The sequence below is a fragment of the Sarcophilus harrisii genome, chromosome 3, assembly GCF_902635505.1.
Source record: "Sarcophilus harrisii chromosome 3, mSarHar1.11, whole genome shotgun sequence".
Taxonomy (NCBI): Eukaryota; Metazoa; Chordata; class Mammalia; order Dasyuromorphia; family Dasyuridae; genus Sarcophilus; species Sarcophilus harrisii.
The window spans coordinates 342115248-342139668 of record NC_045428.1 but is presented as its reverse complement, the minus strand read 5'-3'; the positions used below and the strand labels follow the sequence as shown (position 1 = coordinate 342139668).

The following is a 24421-nucleotide window of genomic DNA, read 5'->3' as shown; positions in this document are numbered from 1 at the left end:
CAGCAGTGTCATTAAGGAACTCATAAAAGAGGGGAAAGAACCACATGTGCAAAACTGTTTGTAGCAGCTCTTTTTGTGGTAGCAAAACTTGGAAAATGAATAGATCTTCATCAATTGAAGAATGGCTGAATAAGTTGTGGTACATGAGGGTAATGGAATATTATTGTTCTATAAAAAATGATGAACAAGCTGATTTTTGAAAGGCCTGCAGAAATTTACACAAACTGATGCTGAACGAAACAAGTTGCACCAGGTACATTGTACACAACAATAAGAATATGTGATGATCAGTTATGAAAGACTTGGTTCTTCTCAGTGGGTTCAGTGATCCAATGCCATCCCATATTTGTGATGACCGCACTAGCACTCAGGATACCTTAGAATCAGCTGGAGTCAGGATAAGCAAAAGTCCTTAGTCTTTATTCTGGGTCTTTAGGGGTAGAAGTGAAGGGGATGGAAGCAGGATCTCCACAACCTCCTTCTTCCTCCTCCACAGCAAAAGTGACTCTGCCTAGTCTTACTCCACCCCCTAGTCCTTTTTACAATCCTCTGTATACACCAATCAACAAGCCAGCACAGAATAGTGGGAAGGGCCATTTTCCAAGCATATGCCCATAGAGTATTGTCCAATCGGTAGTTAGCCAAGTGCGGCTGTCCTGACCTCAGTGCATCGACTCAAGAGTTTCAGTCCTCTACACATATTCTTTGGACAAAAAAAATGCCATATATATCCAGGAAAAGAATTAAGGAGACTGATTCTAAATCAACACATCCTATGTTTACTTATTTTTTCTGTTTTTTTTTTTTAATCTCTCCCATGGTTTTTCTATTTTGCTGTGATCTTTCTATTCCAAAATGATTCATAAAGCAATGTATGTTAAAAACAAATTCTCTAGAAAAAAAAAAAAGTAGAAATCAACAGAGTATTGAGGGCCAAACAGGTAGACTTGGGAAATCATCATAATAGAGATAATAAACAAACATGGAATCTGAAGTGATCACCAAATAAATTAATATAGAAAGAAAAGAGAAGAGACCCCTGGACATAACTCTTTGGGATATCTACAATTAAATGGTGGAATCTGGAGGAGAACTTAGCAAAGAAGACTGAGAAAAAATGCTCAGATAGATAAGAAGGATGACTAGAGAGAGTGGTGTCTCAAAAACCTAGAAAAGAAAGAATCACAGAGAATAAGATAATCGACAATGTTAAAGAGATTAAAAAGAATGAAAATTGAGAAAATGCTATTGACTATTGCAATTATGAGATTAGTAAAGTTGAAGAAACTGTTAGAATATCTATGATATATCCAGTGCTTAATATACTTTGAATGAAGAGATAAATGAATAAATGAGTATTCTTGAGCATAATAAAAGATTGAAAATAAAGGTCTTCATGGGGTTAGTTATATAATTTATCCAGCACCTTCAAAATTATGTTGATGACTACTTAATGTACAGAAAAATGTTAAGATTCAATCCTATATTTTTGGTTAATGAATCTACTTGCAATCCCTGACTCTTGACACTATTGTATGTTGTGTAATTTATTGTACACCCTCAGGGCTCAAGGTTGGTGGTCCCCTAAGTAGAAAATTATTTTATATTAATAAATCTTACTTCTAGACTGGCATGAAAATAGCTACATCCATATCACCTCACAGATCATGTGATTTAGTTCTTTTTATTGCGGTATTCAATCAAGCCAACTATATGCTATAAAATTTGCCATTTTAAGATTATTAAGTATAAAACTTGTAAAACACTTTACATATATTAGTTCCTCTGAGCCTTACAACAACCCTTCTTCTAGGGTTGAACCTTCTAGGTTAACATCTTCATTTTAGTTACAAAGAAAATGGGGGTATCTTTCCTAGGGTCACATAGTTATGAAGTATCAGAGACACAATTTGAACTCAGGGTTTTCTGTCTCCAAACACAGCACCATATTCATTCTAGCCCACTGTTTCTCTTGGTTTGGTAGCTATAATCAGAAATCAGAGAGGAAATAATCTATTTCTATGGAAAGTGAACATGCTATGCTAGTTGGCTTTAATCTACCAGTTTAAAAAACATTTAGGGATATCATTCAGTTGTTATTTAATTTTGTAATTCATAAAAGACTGTTTTATGTTAAATGAAAATTTGTTTTTAAAGATTCCTAATCAGAAACTGTAACCAAAAAACCCAAGTTTTTATATATTTTAAATCATTTTTTCTTTTTTTTTTTTTACTGTTTTATGGGAGGGGGGTGAAGAGGTTAGGGGGGTAGGGGATGTTTATCAAAAAAAAAAAAAAACAACCATCCAAAATAAATAAAAACCCAAATAAATTATATATATATACATGCATATATATATATATATATATGCATGTATATATATATAAAACAGGATCTCCCTATTGGTTCATCTGTGTCCTCTCCAGTTTCCATTTTCTGATATGATCAGTTCCATTACTTATGCAATACTAACATTCCCACCTATGCAATTAAATTGAAACCAAAATGCCAACTCAAGGAAACAAGACCATGGGAATCAGCAAAACTTGGCATTGTGTTTTGAGACAACAGAAATATTTTAAGCTCATCTCTCACTGAAACTTAGTTTCCCTTTTTATTCTAATCTGTAAGCTGCCCTTCTGTCATAATATTTCCTTTCTCTCTATTCCCTCTGTGTTTCTCCTCATTCTATATGAGTGGAGGGATGTAGCTTCCTTTCCTTCTGCCAAGTCTCTGAGAAACCGTAACAAAATTGCTATTTTGAAAATGGTCCTACAATGTTACCTACTATAACTGATAATCATACGGTGCATCGCTGGACACCAGACATTATTTTCATAGCTCAATTAATCTCATTAACCTCAAGAATTTTAATTAACTTTACTGAAGTCAACACAGTCTGCTTATATTTAGCAGGATTGTTTGGAGACATACAATAAGAATTAAAACTAGGTTGTTAAGTCTCCAGCCTCATTAACAGTGCAAAAAGTAATTAGCAATGTCTTGATTTTTTGGAGGGGGTGGATTTGGGGAGAAACATCTGTGCAATTCATTTTCCTGTGTTAATCAATAAATTAGGAAACAAGGTTATGCATAGTAAAAAAAATAATTTTAACCTTATTTATGTTTTTGGGGTTTTTTAAATTGTTTTTGTTTGTTTATGGTGAGGTTATTGGAATAAAGTGACTTGTCTAGGGTCATACAGTTAGTGTCAAATGTTTGAAACCAAATTTGAACTCAAATCTTCTTGAGTCCAGAGTTGATGCTCTATCTACTTACTGTATCACCTAACTGCCACCCCTTCACTTATTTAATAAAACTAATATTAACAAGGACTTCATCTGTGATTTCACAGCTAAGTGGGATTACTGGGTGAGAAAATTCCTTCTGCCAAGGCAGATCACCCCAACTTAGAATTTAGTCTTAGAGAACTGACCATGGTACTGAGAAGTTAAATGATGAGTCAGAGGTCATATAACTAGTATATGTCAGAAGCAGAACTTGAATGCAGGTCTATTATAGCTTTTAAATAGCTTTATTCCCCCACTTCTTTGATGCTGTCTCTTATCTAAACTGAATACATATTAATTTGGGAAATATTTTAAAGTTGTGTGAGGCAAATTTTGGGGACATAAATTCAAGAAAATCATAAAATACTGGTGTGAAATATATATTCATATAATTTTGAAATTAAAATTGAAATCTTAAATTTAAAAAATGGATAGAGAAATAGTGGGCAGTTCTTTTTTTATTTGTCTGTTTATTTTTCTTCCTCAAAGACGCTTTTTTTTGAAACCATGAGGAAATTAAGTCTGTGGGTATAAGCATCACCTTTAATGCAACTTCATAAAGAAAATAACTAAAAAATTATATTAAAATCAAGTTGTATTTTTTCTATAATATATTGGCAATGAAACATTTTATATAAGTAGAAAAAATCAGATATCAGGAATGCTGAATTTTTCTGTCATTATGAAGAATTATAGTTTGCAGCATTTTATTATGGCATACTCCTAAACTAAGCCTTTTATATTTTTTTCATAATTATAACTTTTTGTTGACAGAACCCATGCCTGAATAATTTTTTACAACATTATCCCTTGCACTCACTTCTATTCCAACTTTTCCCCTCCCTCCTTCCACCCCGTCCCTTAGATGGCAAGCAATCTTATACATGTTAAATATGTCACAGTATATTCTAGATACAACATATGTGTGCAGAACTGAACAGTTCTCTTGTTGCACAGGAAGAATTGGATTCAGAAGGTAAAAATAACCTGGGAAGAAAAACAAAAATGCAAACAGTTTACATTCATTTCCCACTGTTCTTTCTTTGGGTGTAGCTGCTTCTGTCCACCATTGATCAGTTGAAACTGAGTTAGATCTCTTTGTTGAAGAAATCCACTTCCATCAGAATACATCCTCATACAGTATTGTTGGTGAAGTATACAATGATTTCCTGGTCCTGCTTATTTCACTTAGCATCAGTTCATGTAAGTCTCTCCAAGCCTCTCTGTATTCATCCTGTTGGTCATTTCTTATAAAATAATAATATTCCATAACATTCATATACCACAATTTACCCAACTATTCTCCAGTTGATGGGCATCCATTCATTTTCCAGTTTCTAGCCACTACAAAAAGGGCTGCCACAAACATTTTGGCACATACAGGTCCCTTTCCCTTCTTTAGTATCTCTGGGATATAAGCTCAGTAATAACACTGCTAGATCAAAGGGTATGCACAGTTTGATAACTTTCTGAGCATAGCTCCAAATTGTTCTCCAGAATGGCTGGATGTATTCACAATTCCACCAGCAATGTATCAGTGTCCCTGTTTTCCCACATCCCCTCCAACATTCCACATAATCTTTCCCTGTCATTCTAGCCAATCTGATAGGTGTGTAGTGGTATCTCAGAGTTGTCTTAATTTGCATTTCTCTGATTAATAATGACTTGGAGCATCTTTTCATATGGCTAGAAATAGTTTCAATTTCTTCATCTGAGAATTGTCTGTTTATATCCTTTGACCATTTATCAATTGGAGAATGGCTTGATTTCTTATAAATTAGAGTCAATTCTCTATATATTTTGGAAATGAGGCTTTTATCAGAACCTTTAACTGTAAAAATGTTTTCCCAGTTTATTGCTTCCCTTCTAATCTTGTCTGTATTAATTTTGTTTGTACAAAAACTTTTCAATTTGATATAATCAAAATTTCTTATTTTGTAATCAATAATGATCTCTAGTTCTTCTTTCCTCTTCCACAGGTATGAGAGGTAAACTATCTTATGCACTTCCAATTTATTTATAATCTCATTCTTTATGGCTAAGTCATGAATCCATTTTGATCTTATCTTGGTGTACAGTGTTAAGTGTGGGTCGATGCCTAGTTTCTGCCATACTAATTTCCAATTTTCCCAGCAATTTTTGTCAAATAGTGAGTTCTTATCCCAAAAACTGGGATCTTTGAGTTTGTCAGTCTTTTATATTTTAATCTGTACATTATATTTATGCTTCATGAATGCTTTTTTGTTATCAATTGAAAAATTAAGTCATAATGATGAACATTACCAAAGCTGCAGCTTCTCTCCTATGTAAAATACTTGAAGACTGAACTTTTATAATGTTTTATCAGAGCATTGTATTCTCTTATCCTTGAATTGGTATATATAGATCATATTGTAATTTACTTTTCTATCTTTCAGCTTACCTGACAAAGTATCCTGAATGTCAATCTTGGGACCATAAATTTAGAGCCAAAAGGGATTGTAGCAACAAAAGAGTTCAATCTTATCATTTTTCAGATGAGAAAATTGAGAGAGAAAGGGGTTAAAAGATTTGCCTCGGATCCAGTATCTTCTAAGTAAGATTTAAACACAAATCCAAGATTCAGATCCACTACTTCACATTCTCTCTCCAGTATATCTAATCATCTCAAGTAAGTAAAAGAAATTGTTGTTTACTTTGTCATTTGTCTATATGCTAAGTCTTTTTATTAAGGATAGGGGAGGGAGTTCGCAATAAGCTCCCTTCAACCAGGGGATTTGTAAAGAAATGTTGAACCTGACAAGTGTGTTTTTTATTGTAGGAAGGACAGCAATAATTAGGGAATGAGTTCCGGTAAGCCCCGTCACAATATTTATTTTTTGAAGGACTTTGATGGCACGCAAGGATACTTCCCTTTAGAGAATGTAGATATGGTTCTAACACTAAAGGATAGAATTTAAATTTATATTTGCAATTGCTATGAATGAAGAAATAACTTATATAGAGCCTGGGGAAGATGAGACTATCAATAGTATCAGGGAAAGAAAATCCAATGCAGATGAACTTCAAACCATATAACAACCTGTGCATGGTATGAGGAAGAGAGGCATCCTGAGGTTCCAAAATGCATCAGTGCAATCCTAAAAATCTCTCAGCTCTTGAATAAATATCCTTTCTTCTCCTGCTATTTACGAAATGAGGCAAGAATTGGGTTTACACTGTTTATTGTTTGGGGAATTTCATGAGACCCACAGATTGAGATGCATTTGGTGGATTGTGATTTGATATTAACATGATATTATTAACAAGCATAATAACATGCTTTTTTAAAAAAATTCTGATTATGTACTTTATAAAGCAAATAATGTGTATAAAGAATGGCCTTGGAGTCAGCAAGGCTTGTGTTCTAAGACTGCCTCTGATCTGTACTAGAAGTATAAGCAAATTGATCTCTCAATACCCCACAAGACTTTCTGAGACAAAAAATTTCAAAGTTTCTGTTGATTTGTGGTGGTAGAGGCAATTTTTATACTAGGAATTGTCTGATCTCTTTGAAATCCTATACCCAATGCCCCTCAATTGGAGAATGGCTGAATAAATTATGGTATATGAATATTATGGAATATTTCTGTTCTATAAGAAATGACCAGTATGATGATTTCAGAAAGGCCTGGAGAGACTTATATGAATTGATGTTGAGTGAAATGAGTAGGACCAGGAGATCATTATATTCTTCAACAACAACACTATATGATGATCAATTCTGATGGACATGGCCCTCTTCAACAGTGAGATGAAACAAATCAGCTCCAACAGAACAATAATGAATTGAACCAACTACACCCAGTGAAAGAACTCAGAGAAATGAGTGTGAACCACTACATAGAATTCACAATCCCTCTATTTTTGTCCGCCTGCATTTTTGATTTCCTTCACAGGACTATTTCAAAGTCCAATTCTTTTTGTACAGCACAATAACTGTATGGACATGTATACATATATTGTATTTAACATATACTTTAACATATTTAACATGTATTGGTCTAACTGTCATCTCTGGGAGAGGGAAAATTGGAACAAAGGATTTTGCAACTGTCAATGCTGAAAAATTTGTTCTAAGCTTATCTGAGTTCTTTGATCAGAGATAGTGCCATTGACCCATCTTTTTTGAATAGGTTTGGCAGTGTATTAGCAAAATGTTATCTGGCTTGAAGAATTCCTCTGTTTGCCTTTTTATTAAATTTCAAAAAGTTCAATGAGGAGGTTAAGATTCAGTGGTCTCTAAAGTTACTTCCAGTTCTAAATATAATATCCTATGAATTTTTCCCAAGTGGTAACATTTATCCTAGAGTCCTTGTTAGCCCAGGTTAACTTCCATACCTTGAAGGAGCACTCTGTAAAATGGAAGCTTCTTGAGGGCAGAAACTATTCTGCTCTTGAGTTAGTCACAGTTAATGCTTTATAGAGTACCATGTAAATTTTCAGTGGCAATAAATATTTGCTGAGGGCTTGATATATCAAGGTTATAGAATTTCTCATTTAAAGGTCAGGTTTTACTTTCAAACTATTTATCATGTAAAAGACTAATTGAACTGCAAGAAACCACAAAGGCCTTCAACAGTCATAAAAGTTCCTGATGAACTTAATCATGTTATTAAATAGCCAAAACACAGTCATAACTTTTAAGATACTGAAGTTTTTATTTATTGCAATACCAAAAATTTCTAAGGAACATTTAAAAACAAATAAAATATGTTAGTAAAATATTTAAGAATTTAAGGAATGCCTATTGATATTAATATTCAAATATGTAACATAGGCAAGAAAAAAACTAATCTATTAATGATACCTTTTAATCATGGCCTGCCCCATGTGATTTTTCATGCAAAAAACCTTGCGAGTCTGAATGCCCACACCACAAGTGGCTTCTCCATTCCAGGTACTAGTTGCATTAAGGGCTGTTACCAGGGCATCTTCAGAGCAGGAACCCCAAGGTGATGTCTCCCAATAGAAATGTGTACAAGAATGATCATTGCACAAACGATATTCTTGTAGGGACTGAAGAGGAGGACATGGTTTTCCACCTGTTTGATGCAAAAGGAAGAAAGGATAATTGAACTTCCACATTTTTTTTTAATCTCTGGTAGTAGCATATCCTTGAAAATAAAGTCCCAAGAACAGAGTCTCTGAATTCGTGCCCATGTAAGTTGTTTTAAATGTTTTGTTTCTTAGTAGAAAAAAAATGATAAAAATGAGGGTTTTATCTCTCATAGAAACTAGCAGACCCAAAATTTAAAGCTACTAAGGATATTAGAGGTCATTTTAGCATTCCTCAGTTGTTTTTTTTTTAGATGTAAGCCCCTAAGGTCTAGATAAAGTAGCTTATAGGAAAATCAAAACTCACAGGCAGAGCTGAAATTCAAGTCAAATATCTTATTCCAAATCTAACACTCTGGGTATAAGTTGCCACAATAAATAGGGCTTTGAGGGTTTAATTTAGAAAATGTGAAATCACATTTGGCCTCAGACATTTCTTAGTTGTATAATCCTGGGCAAATCATTTCTTCATCTACAAATAATAATAGCACCTACTTTCTTGTGGTATTTATAAATTGCCTAGCAAACAGTAGACTTTTAATAAATACTTATTCGCTCTTTTACTGTAGCACACTGATTTACTCATAGGATCAATCTAATATGTAACAAATCCACCATAATTGAATAAATACAAGAAATATACTTCAAGGTAATAATGGAATAAAAAAAAACTTTTTACTTGAACTCAAAGAACTACGCATCTCTGTTACCTATGTGACTGTGGGTAAGTACACTAAACCAAATTCTTAAAGCCTCAAGTTCCTAATCTATAAACTGATAACAAAAACTCCCTAGATGCCTTTGAAGATCCCTTCCACCTGTGATTCTTTGATCTAATGAACATTAAATATAACTCCCCAGGATACATGGAATACAGATTAAAGATAATAACAAAGGTCACTGAAATCACAAAAATTTAGAGTATGGCCAAATGAAATTTAAGTGAATTTGAGGAATCAATTATTTCCCTTTCTCAAATTGAAAAGAAAAAAAAAAGAAAATTTCTCTTCTCCCATAAATTTTAAAATGCCCCAGATCTACCTGAGTCCTAGAACTATAATTTCAAAGTCCAAAAGTATGCTAGAAATTTGCCTTCAAGTGTCCAGTCTTTAACCACAAAATAGTACCCGATAATGCATTTTCTATTGGCAAAGAGACTGACCAGACAGATGTGGATTCTTACACTCCTGAGTAAGTCAGACAATCCAATTTCATTACTGGCTTTTCTTTTGCTTTTTTTGTCTATATCCATATAAAAACTGGTATTTATCTAAAAAGTATTGATCTTCTCCTATTACACGCTATAATGTTTTATTCAGTGGACTGAAAGCTCAGGAAGATTTGTGACCTTGGTTTGTTATTCTTGTTATTTTTTCTCTATTAAATACTATAACTTTTTCTCCCTCCAGAAATACAAAACACAAGCATAAGAAGGAAACAAAGGTACTTGAAGAATGTTCAATCTTCATTTATCCTGATCCCCAAACTATTTCTCAGGATCAAAGAACAGAACCCAGTTTAAAAAGGAGTTTCTCACAGCAAGTGGTCAAACTGTCCTGCTGTTTCCAACTAAGCTGTGGGCAGAGATGGCACAGAAGCACATGAAAGAAGGAAGAAGGAACTTATCTGGGGATGAAGGGTATGGCTATAAATAATAGGAACATCAGGTCCTGGGCAGAAAGAAGTCCCTCAAACCCTAGACATATTGCACTTGTTTGAAGGTCATACTGTGGTACTTTCATTTGTTAGAACAATGATATTTTACCTATTTTTATATTTTAACTTTTTTCAATATAATTTTTATAGTCATTAATCTAATTTTTTATACTACATAATGCCTTTAAAATAAATTACTGGAATAGAAATGCTCATCACTATTTTACAGATAACAAAACTGAGGTCTGAGGATTAATTAATGTATCCAAGGTCACACAACCTGAGTATATCAAAATTCCATTAAAATGTTTTGCTTTTTGGGTACAGTGCCTAAACTTTATCTTCCCTAGTAAAAAAAAATACAATTAAAAATGGTCAATATTTTATATAGCACTTTAAATTTTGTAAAATATTTAGTGTATCATATGATCCTCATAACAATTTTATTATCCCCATTTTACAGATGAGGAAACTGATAGTTCTCAAGGCAAGTGAGCACCCTGGATCAAAAAGTTACTAAGTGTTTGAGACATGATGCAAATCAAGGCTTTACTGAATCCCAGCTCCATAATACTATGCTTCTCCCTCTCTGTCTGTCTCTGTCTGTCTGTCTCTTTCTTCATGTATTATACACATATGTATATATATATATATATATATATATATATATATATTTAAACACATAACAAGTCTTTAAGAATAATGGCTAAATATCTGCATCCAGAAGGAGGACTGTAGGGAGTGAAGGTAAATCACAAAATACTTTTTTCATCTTTTTGGATGTTGTTTTTTTTGTTTGTTTTTTTCATTTTTTCCCCTTTTAATCTGATTTTTCTTGTGCAGCATGATAAATGTGGAAATATGTATAGAAGAACTGTACATGTTTAACATGCATTGGATTTCTTGCTGTCTAGGGGAGGGGATAAGGGAAGGGAGGGAAAAATTTGGAGCACAAGGTTTTGCAAGGTTGAATATTAAAAACTATCTTTGAATGTTTGCTAAAAAGTAAAAAGGTTTTATTTATTTTTCAAAAAGAGTTATGAGTAAATACATATCTGTTAAATTTGAGAATAAATTTTCACCATATAATTGCTGATTTTCTATATTCTCTCTTATTCAGACTAAGATACAAAAAAACAAAAATAAAACACCACTCCATTAAGATGTAATATTAAATTTTCATTGTGATTTCAGACATGGATAACTATTGATATCAAATGTATTGCTCAACCAATTGTTTGGTAATTGTCTTGTTTTTTTTTTTTTTTTTTTAAATAAATACTTAATCCTCTTTTGCAATTCCTAGCATTACTCACCATCTCCTGCCAATGCTAGTATAGTTCTGGTCCGAGTCTGCTTCCCCTCAGTGTTTTTATTAGAGCAGGACTGGGAACAGGTTGACCATTCTGTCCACTCACTAACCACACAATCCATTCGGCAGGGTATTTCACAAGGCATCTGTTCTGGAGGAGGAGGCGCCAGACATAGATTGCCTGATACTTCTTCTCCTGCAAACAACCAGACCAAGAAGAATCATCTGATAGACAATCTGAGATAAGTTTATGAACAAGAAACCTTTATTTCTTAAGTTTGCTCTGTTCAACTGAGGCAATATTTATCCCATAGTACCAAAGCCGGTGGGACATAAGAACTAATGTCTTCAACACTCTTCAAGTATTTCTGTCATGAAAATGTGATTGTAAAATAATTTAATATTTAGAAATCCTCAGACAACAATACAATCTTGATTTTTTTTTCTTTTCAGAGGCAAAGCCATTTTCTTCCCATAATATTCAAATGTGACATAGTAAGCAATGGATAAAATCTGTCTTGGATGGGTTAATACATTTACAATATATATTTCCCAGAACAGAAAACCATGTATTATGGCATAAGTATCTAAAAATTATCTTTACTTCTATTTTGCGTAAATGCTCCTCCCTTCCCAATTCCAAAGAAAGATTGGGACATATACAAAGGGACTAAAAGTGTTGTCTTGGGTTTTGGTAGTTGGTTTGGATGAACTTTGCATACTTCCACTTGTTGCACAATTGTTTGTACACACACTGTCCTATAAGATTCATTTCTCCTAGAGATAATGCCCTATAATTCTAATCATCATCCTTTGTGATGTGTAAACTCACACTTCCAGTATCATTAGTAAAAGGCAAATTGCTAAAATGTTAGATGAAAAAAAAAAAAAGCACACACCATGGCGGTCTGCTAGTCCCAAAAGCACTATTTTTGCTGACAATACATTTCTGGCTCTAATTTAGAATTTCCACAGACATTTCCCTGAAGAAAATTTTCTTTTTAAATTGGCACCACCCTGAACAATATTCTCATATAGGTTGATGCTTATATCATGCTTTTATTTTTATTTTCTGAATTTGCAACAGCACAAAATTGTGGAAATGAGACTATGGTTTAAGTTATATAACATTCCAAATGAACTTGTCAAAATCATATGTGCTAATGTATTTTCTGCTTCAAATTTAAATTTGGAAATAGTTTGTACTATCCAAGCAAAAATTATCCATACCACCAGCACTTCTTATTTATTCCAAAATTTGGGGGGAAATGTATTCAAAATATCAAGGAAGAACAACTAAGTATTGTACTAATTCAGAAACAAAATTCAAAGCAATAATTCACAAATCTAGTGATATCTCCTTCAATGACAATGTGATATTTGTGGAGATTTGAAATCCACATATCATTTTTAAGGATTTTAAGGATACTTTATGATTGAAATTAGCATAAGCATATTTTCAAATCATTATGAAAGAAAGGAACAGATTGATTTATCAAGGCTTCTTAGCCTGGTTTCTATGCATTTGAAAAATTGATAATTATTTCAATATATTTGGTTTTAATATTAATCTTAGGCATTTTATTTATTAAAAAAAGATTTGAAACTTCCAGATGTAAAAATAGGTAGATAGATATATAGATATATGATGTTTAGATAAATAATTTTATTGTCTTTGTTTCTATGAACTTAAAAATATTTGATAATTATACTTCAATATAATTGGATTTCTTTGGAATCCAAGGCATTTTATTTTATGCATTTTGAATGAGTTATTGTAAAAAAGGAACCATAGGCTTCACCAGACTACTTTGACACCCAAAAATGTTAAGTACATCCATCTATTTAGATAAATAGAAAACAAATGATGATAGGTGATGGATGAAAAATAAATGATAAATGATGATTATTATGAAGATAGGAGGGCTAGATAGACAGATAAAAAGATGATATATACTGAAACGCAAAGCTATGCAAAGGTCAATGTTCTAAAATTATCCCTGCATATGTTTTGAAAATAAAAAGCTTAAAAAAAAAGATGATAGATACTTTCCTGTGGAAAACTAGTGTCAGCTTTTAGAATGCAAGAATGACATACCATGTGATTCATTGGTGTACTGAGGTCAAATCAACCCCTTTTTAGATAACTCGTCTACAGAAACTAGCTTCACAGTGTCCTCATAAGAGTATACAGTAAGAACATAAAAGATGACCATTTAATATAGCTTGAGATCAAGGTAAGAAATACACAAGTATCAGAGGACAACAAATTTCCCATTCTGACTGTACACTGATGAAAATATTCTCTGTCACAGTTATTCCCCAGCCTACTCCCCCTCCCAAAAAAAAACACAAAATAATAACTGGGGAGTTATCTCTGTGTGTGTGTGTATCTCTGTGTCTGTCTGTCTGTCTTTCTTTGTCTCTCTGTCTCTGTCTCTGTCTCTGTCTCTTTGTTTCTCTCTCTCTCTCTCTGTCTCATCTTCTTTGAGGAAGTAAATAAAACAAGCCCACAGTTAGTGTGCCTGTCTTAAGTAGATGATAGTGCAGTGGTAATATCTGCATTCATATTTCTAAATGAGGCCAGGCTCATTGCCCTTGAGGTACAAATAAAACTTTTCAAGCATATTATGAGAAGTAATAGATTCTAGCAGATAATCAAGCCACAAGATCATTTTCAAAGCATTTTTCCCTTCTCATTCTAATCTTGTGATGTGTTTCTATTAAATCAGAATCTTGAATTCACAAAGAAAAAAGAAAAACAAATATGCAGGACTGCAAATAATGCTATGGGATGCCATCACAACCAGAGTGGGTCATGAAAATTGTTCATTTATGTTTAACAGTGTGGGATTGAGGACATGCATTAGTTAGTTTGAACGCTAGGAGTCAAGACCCATTAGTTCTAGTCCCAGCTATTGCACTAACCGTTGCAATAACTTGACCTTAGACAAGTACTTCTCGTCCTTAACTAGAACATGACCAAAATATTTCTTGTATGCCTATGCTGTGAAAGTCATTATGTTAGAAGATGAAGATACAAAGATGAAATAAGACAGACATTTTGCTCAAGGTGTATCTCACACCTGAACTCCCTCTTCAGACTTCTTAAGCTCAAATAAGCTCAAAGAGGCAGAGTTAAGATGGCTGAGGGAAGGTAGGGACTTACTAGTTCTTGCCTATACCCTTCAAACATCTTTAAATAATGACTAATCAAATCTGAAAGGGTCAAAACTCACAAAAAGATGTAGCAGAAATTTTTTTTCAGCTTTAAGGTATCTGAGAAGGTTGTTAGGAGGTCATCAGGATAGGCCTGAATGCCAGCTTAGCACAGACCCTAGGAAATCAGGAAGTAGTAGCAATTTCCAGACTCATTAACACTACACAGGCCAAAACTCAGCAAGAAAGGTATGCTGTACTGGGTGTGAGGGGAAGCCCAATGCAGGATTGGACTTTTGGAGTCATTAATCAATAGTAGTTTGACAGCAACCATGGCAGTAACAGTGAGAGCAGGTGGGTTTGATTCTGGAGATCTCCACAAAATTAAACAGCACTGCAGCAGAATTCTTGCTTTTTCTATACTCAGATCTGGGTAGAAATACAGGCTCACAGTACAAGTCCCTTCAAGGATCTCTGAAAACATCTCTGAAAAACCTGAAGCTTGAAGCACTGCACCCTCCACCCTGGAAACAGAACCTTACTTAACTAAGAATTAAAAGTCAAGTAATAGGCTAGGGAAATGAGTAAACAAGAGAAAAAATATTCTGATCATACAAAGTTACTAGGGAATAAGGTCAAAATGGGTTCATGACCTAGGCATAAAGAATGAAATTATTAATAAATTAGAGGAACATAGGATAGTTTACCTCTCAGACCTGTGGAAGGGGAAGGTCTTTATGACCAAAGCAGAACTAGAGATCAATACTGATCACAAAATAGAAAAATTTCGATTATACCAAACTGAAAAGTTTTTGTACAAACAAAACTAATGCAGACAAGATTAGAAGGAAGCAATAAACTGGGAAAATATTTTACAGTCAAAGGTTCTGATAAAGGCCTCATTTCCAAAATATATATGAGAATTAACTCTAATTTATAAAAAATCAAGCCATTCTCCAATTGAAAATGGTCAAAGGATATGAACAGACAATTCTCAGATGAAGAAATTGAAACTATTTCTAGTCAATGAAAAGATGCTCCAAGTCATTATTAATCAGAGAAATGCAAATTAAGACAACTCTAAGATACCACTACACACCTGTCAGATTGGCTAAGATGACAGGAAAAAATAATGATGATTGTTGGAGGGGATGTGGGAAAACTGGGACATTGATTCATTGTTGGTGGAGTTGTGAACGAATCCAACCATTTTGAGAGTAGTTTGAACTATGCTCAAAAAGTTATCAAACTGTGCATACCCTTGATCCAGCAGTGTTACTACTGGATTATATCCCAAAGAGATTATAAAGAAGGGAAAGGACCTGTATGTGCACGAATGTTTGTGGCAGCCCTTTTGTAGTGGCTAGAAACTGAAACTGAATGGATGTCCATCAGTTGGAGAATGGCTGAATAAAATGTGGTATATGAAAATTATGGAATATTACTGTTCTGTAAGAAATGACCAACAGGATGATTTCAGAAAGGCCTGAGAGACTTACATGAACTGATGCTAAGTGAAATGAGCAGGACCAGGAGATCATTATATACTTCAACAACAATACTAGATGATGACCAGTCCTGATGGATCAGGCCATCCTCAGCAACGAGATCAACCAAACCATTTCTAATGGAGCAGTAATGAACTGAACTAGCTATACCCAGAAAAAGAACTCTGGGAGATGACTAAAACCATTACATTGAATTCCCAGTCCCTATATTTATGCACACCTGCATCTTTGATTTCCTTCACAAGCTAATTGTACAATAATTCAGAGTCTGATTCTTTTGTACAGCAAATAATGTTTTGGTCATGTATACTTATTGTGTATCTAAGTTATATTTTAATATATTTAACATCTACTGGTCATCCTGCCATTTAGGGAGGGTGGGGGGGTAAGAGGTGAAAAATTGGAACAAGAGGTTTGGCAATTGTTAATGCTGTAAAGTTACCCATGTATATATCCTGTAAATTAAAGGCTATAAAAAAAAATAAAAGTTAAAGGGACACCAATGAAAAAAACAAAGTTACTAGGGTGACAAGGAAGATCAAAGTATACACTCAAAAGATAAAAACAAAGTCAAAGTTCCTACACCCAAAGCCTCCAAGAAAAATAAGAATTGGTCTCAAGCCATGGAAGAACTCAAGAGGGATTTTAAAAATCTAAGTAAGAGTAGTAGAGGAAAAATTGGAAACAGAAATGAGAGTAATACAAAAGAAATATAAGATTCTTAGGAGAAGAATGCCTTCAAAAGAGAAATTGGCCAAATGGGAAAGCAGGTACAAAAGCTCATTGAGGGAAATAATTCCTTAAAAATTAGAATTATGAAAAATAGAAAATTTCATGAAATATTTCACTAGGGGAAAAACTGACTTGAAAAATAGATACAGGAGAGATCATTTAAAAATTACTGGTGTATCTGAAAGCCATGATCAAAAAAAAAAAAAAAAAAAAAAGGAGCCTGGATATCATCTTTCATGAAATTATCAAGGAAAAATGTCCTGATATTCTAGAACCAGAGAGTGCAAAAGAAAATGAAAGAATACCCCAATCACCTTCTAAAATAGCTCACAAGATGAAAACCACCAGAAATATTTTAGTCAAATTCTGGAACTTCTAGGTCATGAAGAAAATATTGCATGTATCCAGAAAGAAACAGTTCAAATTTAGAGAAGCCACAGTCAAGATAACACAAGACTAAGTAACTCCTATATTAAAGAATCACAATATTATATTCTGCAAAACAATGGAACTAGACTTGAAACAAAGAATCACCTATCCAGCAAACTGAATATAATGCTCCAATGGAAAAAAATATCAAGTGAAATAGATGATATTCAAGCATTCCTGATGAAGGCCAGAGCAGAATAGAAATTTTCATTTTCAAATATAGGACTTAAAAGAAGGAGGTAACCAGTAAAGGGACTTAATAAGATTTATCTGTTTATATTCCTACAAGGGAAGATGATACTTGTAACTCATAAGAACTTCCTCATTATTATAGCAGTTTGAAATTGTATATATAGAGAGAGGGCACAGGTATATGAAAATGTAATTGAATATGAAAGGACAGTAAATACAAAAATAAATTAAAATCCAGGAGTGAAAGCTGAATGTACTGGGAGAAAAGGAAATGGAGAGATGGAATGGTGTAAATTATTTGCCATATACGCAGCAAGAAAAAAGTTTTTACAATGGAAGCAAAGAAGGTCATGGGAAGGGAGTGAGTGAACCTTGCTCTCATCAGAATTGACTCAAATAGGAAATAACACACATACTCAAAATAGAAATAGAAATCTATCTTATCCTGAAAGAAAGTAGGAGGAGAGGATGATAAGAAAAGGAATAAGAGAAGGGGATAGAAGAAAGGGCACATTGAGGGAGGGGTATTAATCAAAAGCAAAACACTTTTTTTTAGGAAAGGGTGAAAGGAAAGAGAAAATAGAATAAATAGGGGGAGGGGAAAATATAGTTAGCAATAGTAATTATGAAAATAATTTTGAAGCAAGTTTCCCTATTTCACAAATGTATAGGGACCTGAGTCAGATATATACTTAAAATAATGAGAGCCATTTTCCAGTAAATAATCAAATAGATTTGATAATCTAATCAAAAGATATGATCATTTTTTTTTTGCCTGACAATACCACTACTAGGCATAAATTCCAAAGGAGATTTAAATAAACTATATGTATAAATAAGTTTGTAGCAACTCTTTTCTTAGGACAAATAATTGGAAATTGAGGGAATTCCCACCAATTGTGGAATAGCTGAATAAATTGTAATAGGGATTATAAAGAAATATTTTTGTATGGGAAATGATAAGGAGGATGTTATTAGAAAAGAGTCTTCCATGAACTCAAGCAAAGTGAAACCTACTATATACATTGTAATAGTTAAGTTGTGGAATGATCAACTGTTAAAGATTTAATACAGTAATTTAGGAGTACTCTGAAGCACTTATGACAAAAAATGTTCTTCATATCCAGAGAGAGAACTGATTATATCTGAATATAAACTAAAGCATGCTTTTTTTCTTGAGGTTTTTTTTTTCTTTTGGGGAAGAGATCTTTGTTTTCTTTCACAACATGACTTTTATGGCAATGATTTGTACAAATTTACATGGACCAAAGATGCGGAGAGCAGACAGGACTTTCTATCACCTCCTCTGATCTTTTCTCAAGCCAACAGCAGATTAAGCCTCTAAACTGGTTCTGGAGTTGAAGAATCCACAAATATTTGGACCACAACACATTCCTAGAAGAAGATAACTTGGAAGTACTTCAGAACAGGTCTGTTTCAAATAGGAAGGGGGACAGTCTGCCAAGCCCAGAGTACAGCATAGGGAGACTGGGGCTAGGGGCTGGAGCAAGAAGTCAGAGCATGGCACCTTCCATGCACCTGGGAATCTTTTGTGAGTCTCTTAGGCTACTCTGTCCTGGTTGCACGCAGGTGCTTTGGTAGATTTGTTACAAAAGACAAATTGTAAATCACTGAGCCCCGGAAGCATGTGGTGACCTATCCACCATTATCCAACACTGGAAATCAATCAGCAGAACTGACCCAGGACAAATTAAAGGAGCTGCTGCTCCTTTGCATTGAACAGACTTCAAGCCTTAACAAAAAACGAATAAAAACCCCAAAACAGAGAAACAAACAAACCCTCTCACTATAACAGGTGTTATGGAGAGAGAAGAATAAACTTTAAAACCTGAGGTTCCTAAAGGTAAAGTAAGTCCAGATGAAGCCCTAAAGGGAGACATGAGCTGGTCACCATTTCACAAGGTTTTCATGGTAGATTGCATAAAGGATCTTAAAGAGAGTTAGAAGAAAAATGGGGAAATGAAATGAGATCATTGCAAGAAGGAATGGAAAAGAGCCTTACAAAAGAGATTGGAAAAGACACCAATTCACTGAAAAACAAAATTTGTGAAATGGAAAAAAGAATGAAATGAACAAAAAATTCAATTGACCAGTTACAAAAGGAGCTAAAAAAAGGTAACTGAAGAAAATAATAGACTAAAAAATAGAATTGAAAAAATGAAAGTGAATGACACAATAAGACTCTAACAATCAATTAAACAAAAAAGGAAACATAGAAGAAACTATGAAATATCTTCTAGGAAAAACAACTGACCTGGAAAATAGATCTAGGAGAGAAAATATAAGGATTATTTGACTTCTTTAAAGCCAGGATGAAAAAAAGAACCTAGACATTATCTTAAAAGATATCAACTGTCCTGGATATTTTAGAAGCTGAAGGTAAAATAGGCATTGAAAGAATTCACCAATCATCTCCTGAAAGAGACTTCAAAATTAAATCCCCAAGGAATATCGCGGCTAAATTTCAAACCTATTGCATCAAGGAAAAAATATTGCAAACATCCAGAAAGAAACAATTTAAATACTGAAGAGCCACAATTAGGATTACCCAGGATCTAGTAGTTTCCACCTTAAAAAATCAAAGGACCTAGAATCTGATATTCTGAAAAGCAAAGGAACTTGGATTACAGCCAAGAATAAGCTATCCAGCTAAAATGAGCATTATCTTTCAGGGAAGAAGATGGACATTCAATGATATAGATAAATTTCACCTATTTTTAATGAAAAGATCAGAACTGAACAAAAAAAACTGATCTCCAAACACAGAACTCAAGAGAAGCACAAAAAAATAAAGAAAGAAAAGAACTCTTGAGAACTATATCTCTGTTATGAGTATACTTAGAGAATGTGGGTATAATTTGATTTTATTATGATAATATGAAAAAGAAAATAGAGGTGTGTAATATTCTTCTCTAAAATGTAATATTCTCCTGTTGGGGTTTCATTGGGGTCCCTGGAGGCAACCTTGTTTCCGTTCAGTAATCACCCTAAATGCAGCCAGGAGTTAAAGTCCAAATCCTTTATTGTCTCCTTCAAAGTCTTATCTCCTTCATTTGGGACTAGGCTACTTTTCCCGAGGCCTTCTGAGACTTGGTTTCAGTGTTCTCCACAGGACAGCTTTCCACCACTTCTCTGTCTTCCTTAGTTCTCCCCAACTGCCTTCTTTGGCTTCTGAATCTCCCCAACTGAATCCTGGCTGAGTCTCCTACCTTATATATGCTCTCTTAAAGGTGTGAATCTTGTAGAACTGTAGTAAGTACTAAGTACATGTACTGAAATAGAGAACTGTTAAGTACCATGCTAAATTAGATAACTATTGTCTCTATCAATTACACTGACTTAGCACCTTGTTTCAAGTTCTGGCCCCTAAGAGATAGAAGGGGAGTGTACTGGAAAAGAGGAACAAGTAGGTAAAATAAGGGGAATTACATCTCAAGAAGAGGGAAAGAAGACGTATTATAATTGAGTGAAAGAAGAGAGAGGGATGGGCATTGTGTGAATCTTATTGTCATCAGATTTGGCTCTAACAAAGAATATCAGGCATATTTGGTTTCACAAAAAACATATCTCACCTTATAGGAAAGTGGCAGGAAAAGAGGGAAAAGAAAAAGAAAGACTAATGGAAGGGAAAACAAAAGTATTAGGGGAAAGTAATATGGGACTCTAAAGGACTCTAAAGGCGGAGGACTATTTGAGGGAGGTGGTCATCAAGAGCAATATACTGGGGAGTAGGGAAGGGGGAAAGGACAGAGAAAAGCATAACCTAGGGTAAATAAGATGGCAGGAAATACAGAATTAGTTATTTTAACTAAATTTGAATGGAATGAACTCTCCCATAAAATGAAAGTGAATAGCAGACTTGACTAAAAGCCAGAATCTTGCAATATGCTGTTTACAAGAAAAACATTTAAAGCATACTTATGTAAACAGAGTGAAGGTAAATGGCTGGAGCAGAATCTATTATGCTTCAGGTGAAGCAAATTTACATGGAGCTTTTCAATGTGACACTGTGGGGGAGAAAGGGAGAGAATCTGGAACTCAAAACTAAAAATACAAATGTTAAAGAAATTATTTTACATGTAACTAAGGAAAATTTTAAAAATATTGAAAAAGGAAAAAAAAAGAACATAAGCTCCTTGAGTGGAGGGAGTACCTTGTTTGATTATATTTATATCCTAGCAATGCTTAGCACATAGTACTCAATAATGCTTTACCAGTGTTATATTGATGTTTTTTTATCCCTCACTGACACATAATATGCAATTCAAATGATTCCTGAATTTACTGTAGTCTCTCTAGATTTCAGTGTGAATATCTTTAAAATTAAAGCTTTGAATCATATGATATCAATGATTTATTTTTCTTCTAGAAGTCTATATTACATATTTGGGGAAATTGGTATGGGACATAGTAATAACAATGGCAGGGGCCTGTATTTGTTACATGTCCTTCCTCACTTTCCTAGCTTTGCCTTAATTGTGCTTCTTTCCTTCAGGAGTCTTACTTCTTATCAGGGAAGTTTTCAATATCTCAGGATATACACTCTGGATATATGCTCTAAATGAGTCTCCACCGCCCCCTGCTCTAGTTGAAATTATTGCTACTTATGGCTCCAAAGTATGGAAGATAATTCAAGGGGAATCCTGAAATCAGCTGTCACAGTGATCTATTTCCAATCAAAATGTATATTTAGCTACTAGGTATACTCATTTGTATCCATGACTTAAAGTTGGAACTTCCTTTATCATCCATTAAAAAGCCAAGTCAAATTTTCTTTCACAATTTACATATCATTAATATTATACTTATTATTAAGTTATGTTACCAAAATTTGTAAAGATCACCTAATAAAGATCCTCAATGGTAGATATGAATATTTAGAATACTGTGGTGACCTCTTGGGTTATTATTATGGAAGAATTAAAGATATATAGGACACAATCCATATTCTCATGAAACTCAAACCCAAGTCTTGAAACAAAATATAAATCAATATAAACAGAATATAGAAAGTGGCTTTTCATGGTTAAAGAAGACTTCATGAAATTGAACTTCATGAACAATCCATACAGGGAAGGAAATTTGGTAATATATTTGGTGACAAAAAGAAAAACAGTGGACATTGGGAAAACATTAACCATACTTAGAAGACAAGAAGTAACCACTGGATCATTGTAAAGACTTAGGGAGGAAGGGAGTACCAGTAAATTAAGGAAGATCAACTTAGTTTAACTTCCTATTCAAAAAAACAATGCTCCCTTATATTTATCCTTAACTAACCAGTAGTTAATAAAAAGTCAGTGTGATAAAGGAGAAAAAAAAAAAAAACACTGGTTCTGAAGTCAGAGGGTTTAGGATCAAATCCATCTTCTGCCATTTATCATATATGTGACAATAAGCAAGTTAGTTAATCTTGCTGAGGCTCATTTTCTTCATCTGCAAAATGAGAGAATTAAGCTAGATAGATTCTAAGATCTTCTCCAGTTCTGACTATGATCCCTATGTACTGAATGGAGTATAATTCAAAAGATCATTTGGGATAAACCATAAACAGACTTGATCTTAGAGTTCTGATGTATTTTCATACACAAGGATTTTGAAATCCTTTATGTTTCACTAGATCTAAATTTAATTAACTATTTTACCCCATCATTTTGTGAGTACCCTCAAAATTCATGTTATTTGCTTGATTCTAATTTTTAAAAATGTTATTTAAACTGCCTTTCAACTGATATACCTATTTCTTTTATGTAGTTAAATGTCAAAAGCTTTACCAATGCTTTGACAGTTTGTCCGCACTAGTTAATCTAGAAACTTGGACATATAAACCAGACTATCTTAAAGGCTATTGCTTTAATAGTAATAGCAGAAGACATGATGATAACAAGAGAATCATCTAAAAGAGGAATTATTAAACTTTGGGTGGAGCCATGGATGCTTTTGTACTCTGGTAAAGTCTATGAATTCTTTCTCAGTATGTTTTCAATGGCTAAGATAAAATTCACTATAATACATAAAGATATATATATATATATATATATATATATATATATATATAATGCAGTTAACAAGATATTTTTTAAAAATCAAATTGATATCTCCTATAAAAAGAAATATAGATGTCATACATGTTATGTGGAAATGGCATGTAAGGTAGCTTTGAGGATATCTCTTAAGACATGACATAATAGCCCATTAAGATGACTGACAATATCACTTTGATGAGATATGAACAAGTAATCTCAAATTGCAAATGTTGAAAGATGAGGTCTTTGTAGACATTTTTTACTGTGCAAGACATGTGCATTCCCTTTAATATTACATTAAGATAAATTTATTAAACACTAATTTCCTACTATGTATTATTCAAAATGTTTTACAAATATATTTTCATTTGTTCCTCAAAATAACTGGGATGTAGGTGTTTTTAGTATTCCCATTTCATAAATGAGTAAACCAATGTGGAAAGAAATTAAGGAATTTGATCAATAATATAGAAAATAAGTGTTTGAAAGAGAATTTGAACTCAGGTGTTTTTAAATCTACTTTTCACACTAATTCCATTGTACCAGTTGTCACATAAGACAGGCATGGAAATTTAATATAAGTCCAAATGTGAGCAAATGCACACCAAGGATCAAATAGTGTATGTAGCATGAGAGATTATAGAAAATATGGAACATTTTTAGCTGGAAAGAAAAGGGGAAACTTCATGAAGAAAGGGACAAATGATTGAGCCTTCTTAGAGAAACAAAAGGATATCAATAGATAAAGAGCTGAGGCGAATCTATTCTCGAAAAGGGAACAGGTTATACAAAAACATTGAGAAAAGACCAGATGAGACCAGAATATGTCAAGTGATGCACATTACCTAGAGCATAGATAGTATGAAGAGTAATGGAATGATACTAGTCATTTTTGAGCAGCTTACTTATTCGAACAGAAGTTGCATTAGGAAGACTACAATTGCAGCTCTGTGAATGATTATAAAAGGGAAAAACTGGAGTCAGAGAAACAAAAATGTCAGTGTGGACCAAAATGATCT

The 24421-nt window shown here is 33.5% G+C and overlaps 1 protein-coding gene across 1 annotated transcript in view; it reads right to left on the bottom strand.

Annotated features, from left to right (window-relative positions):
* Window positions 1-24421, bottom strand: part of LOC116422567 (thrombospondin type-1 domain-containing protein 7B-like) — a 142746-nt gene that overhangs the window by 54768 nt on the left and 63557 nt on the right. The window contains exons 2-3 of the mRNA XM_031961296.1: window positions 11340-11531; window positions 8120-8354 (exon numbers count right to left, since the gene is read on the bottom strand). Coding sequence (XP_031817156.1) covers window positions 8120-8354; window positions 11340-11531 — 427 coding nt within the window. The remainder of the gene's footprint in view (window positions 1-8119; window positions 8355-11339; window positions 11532-24421) is intronic.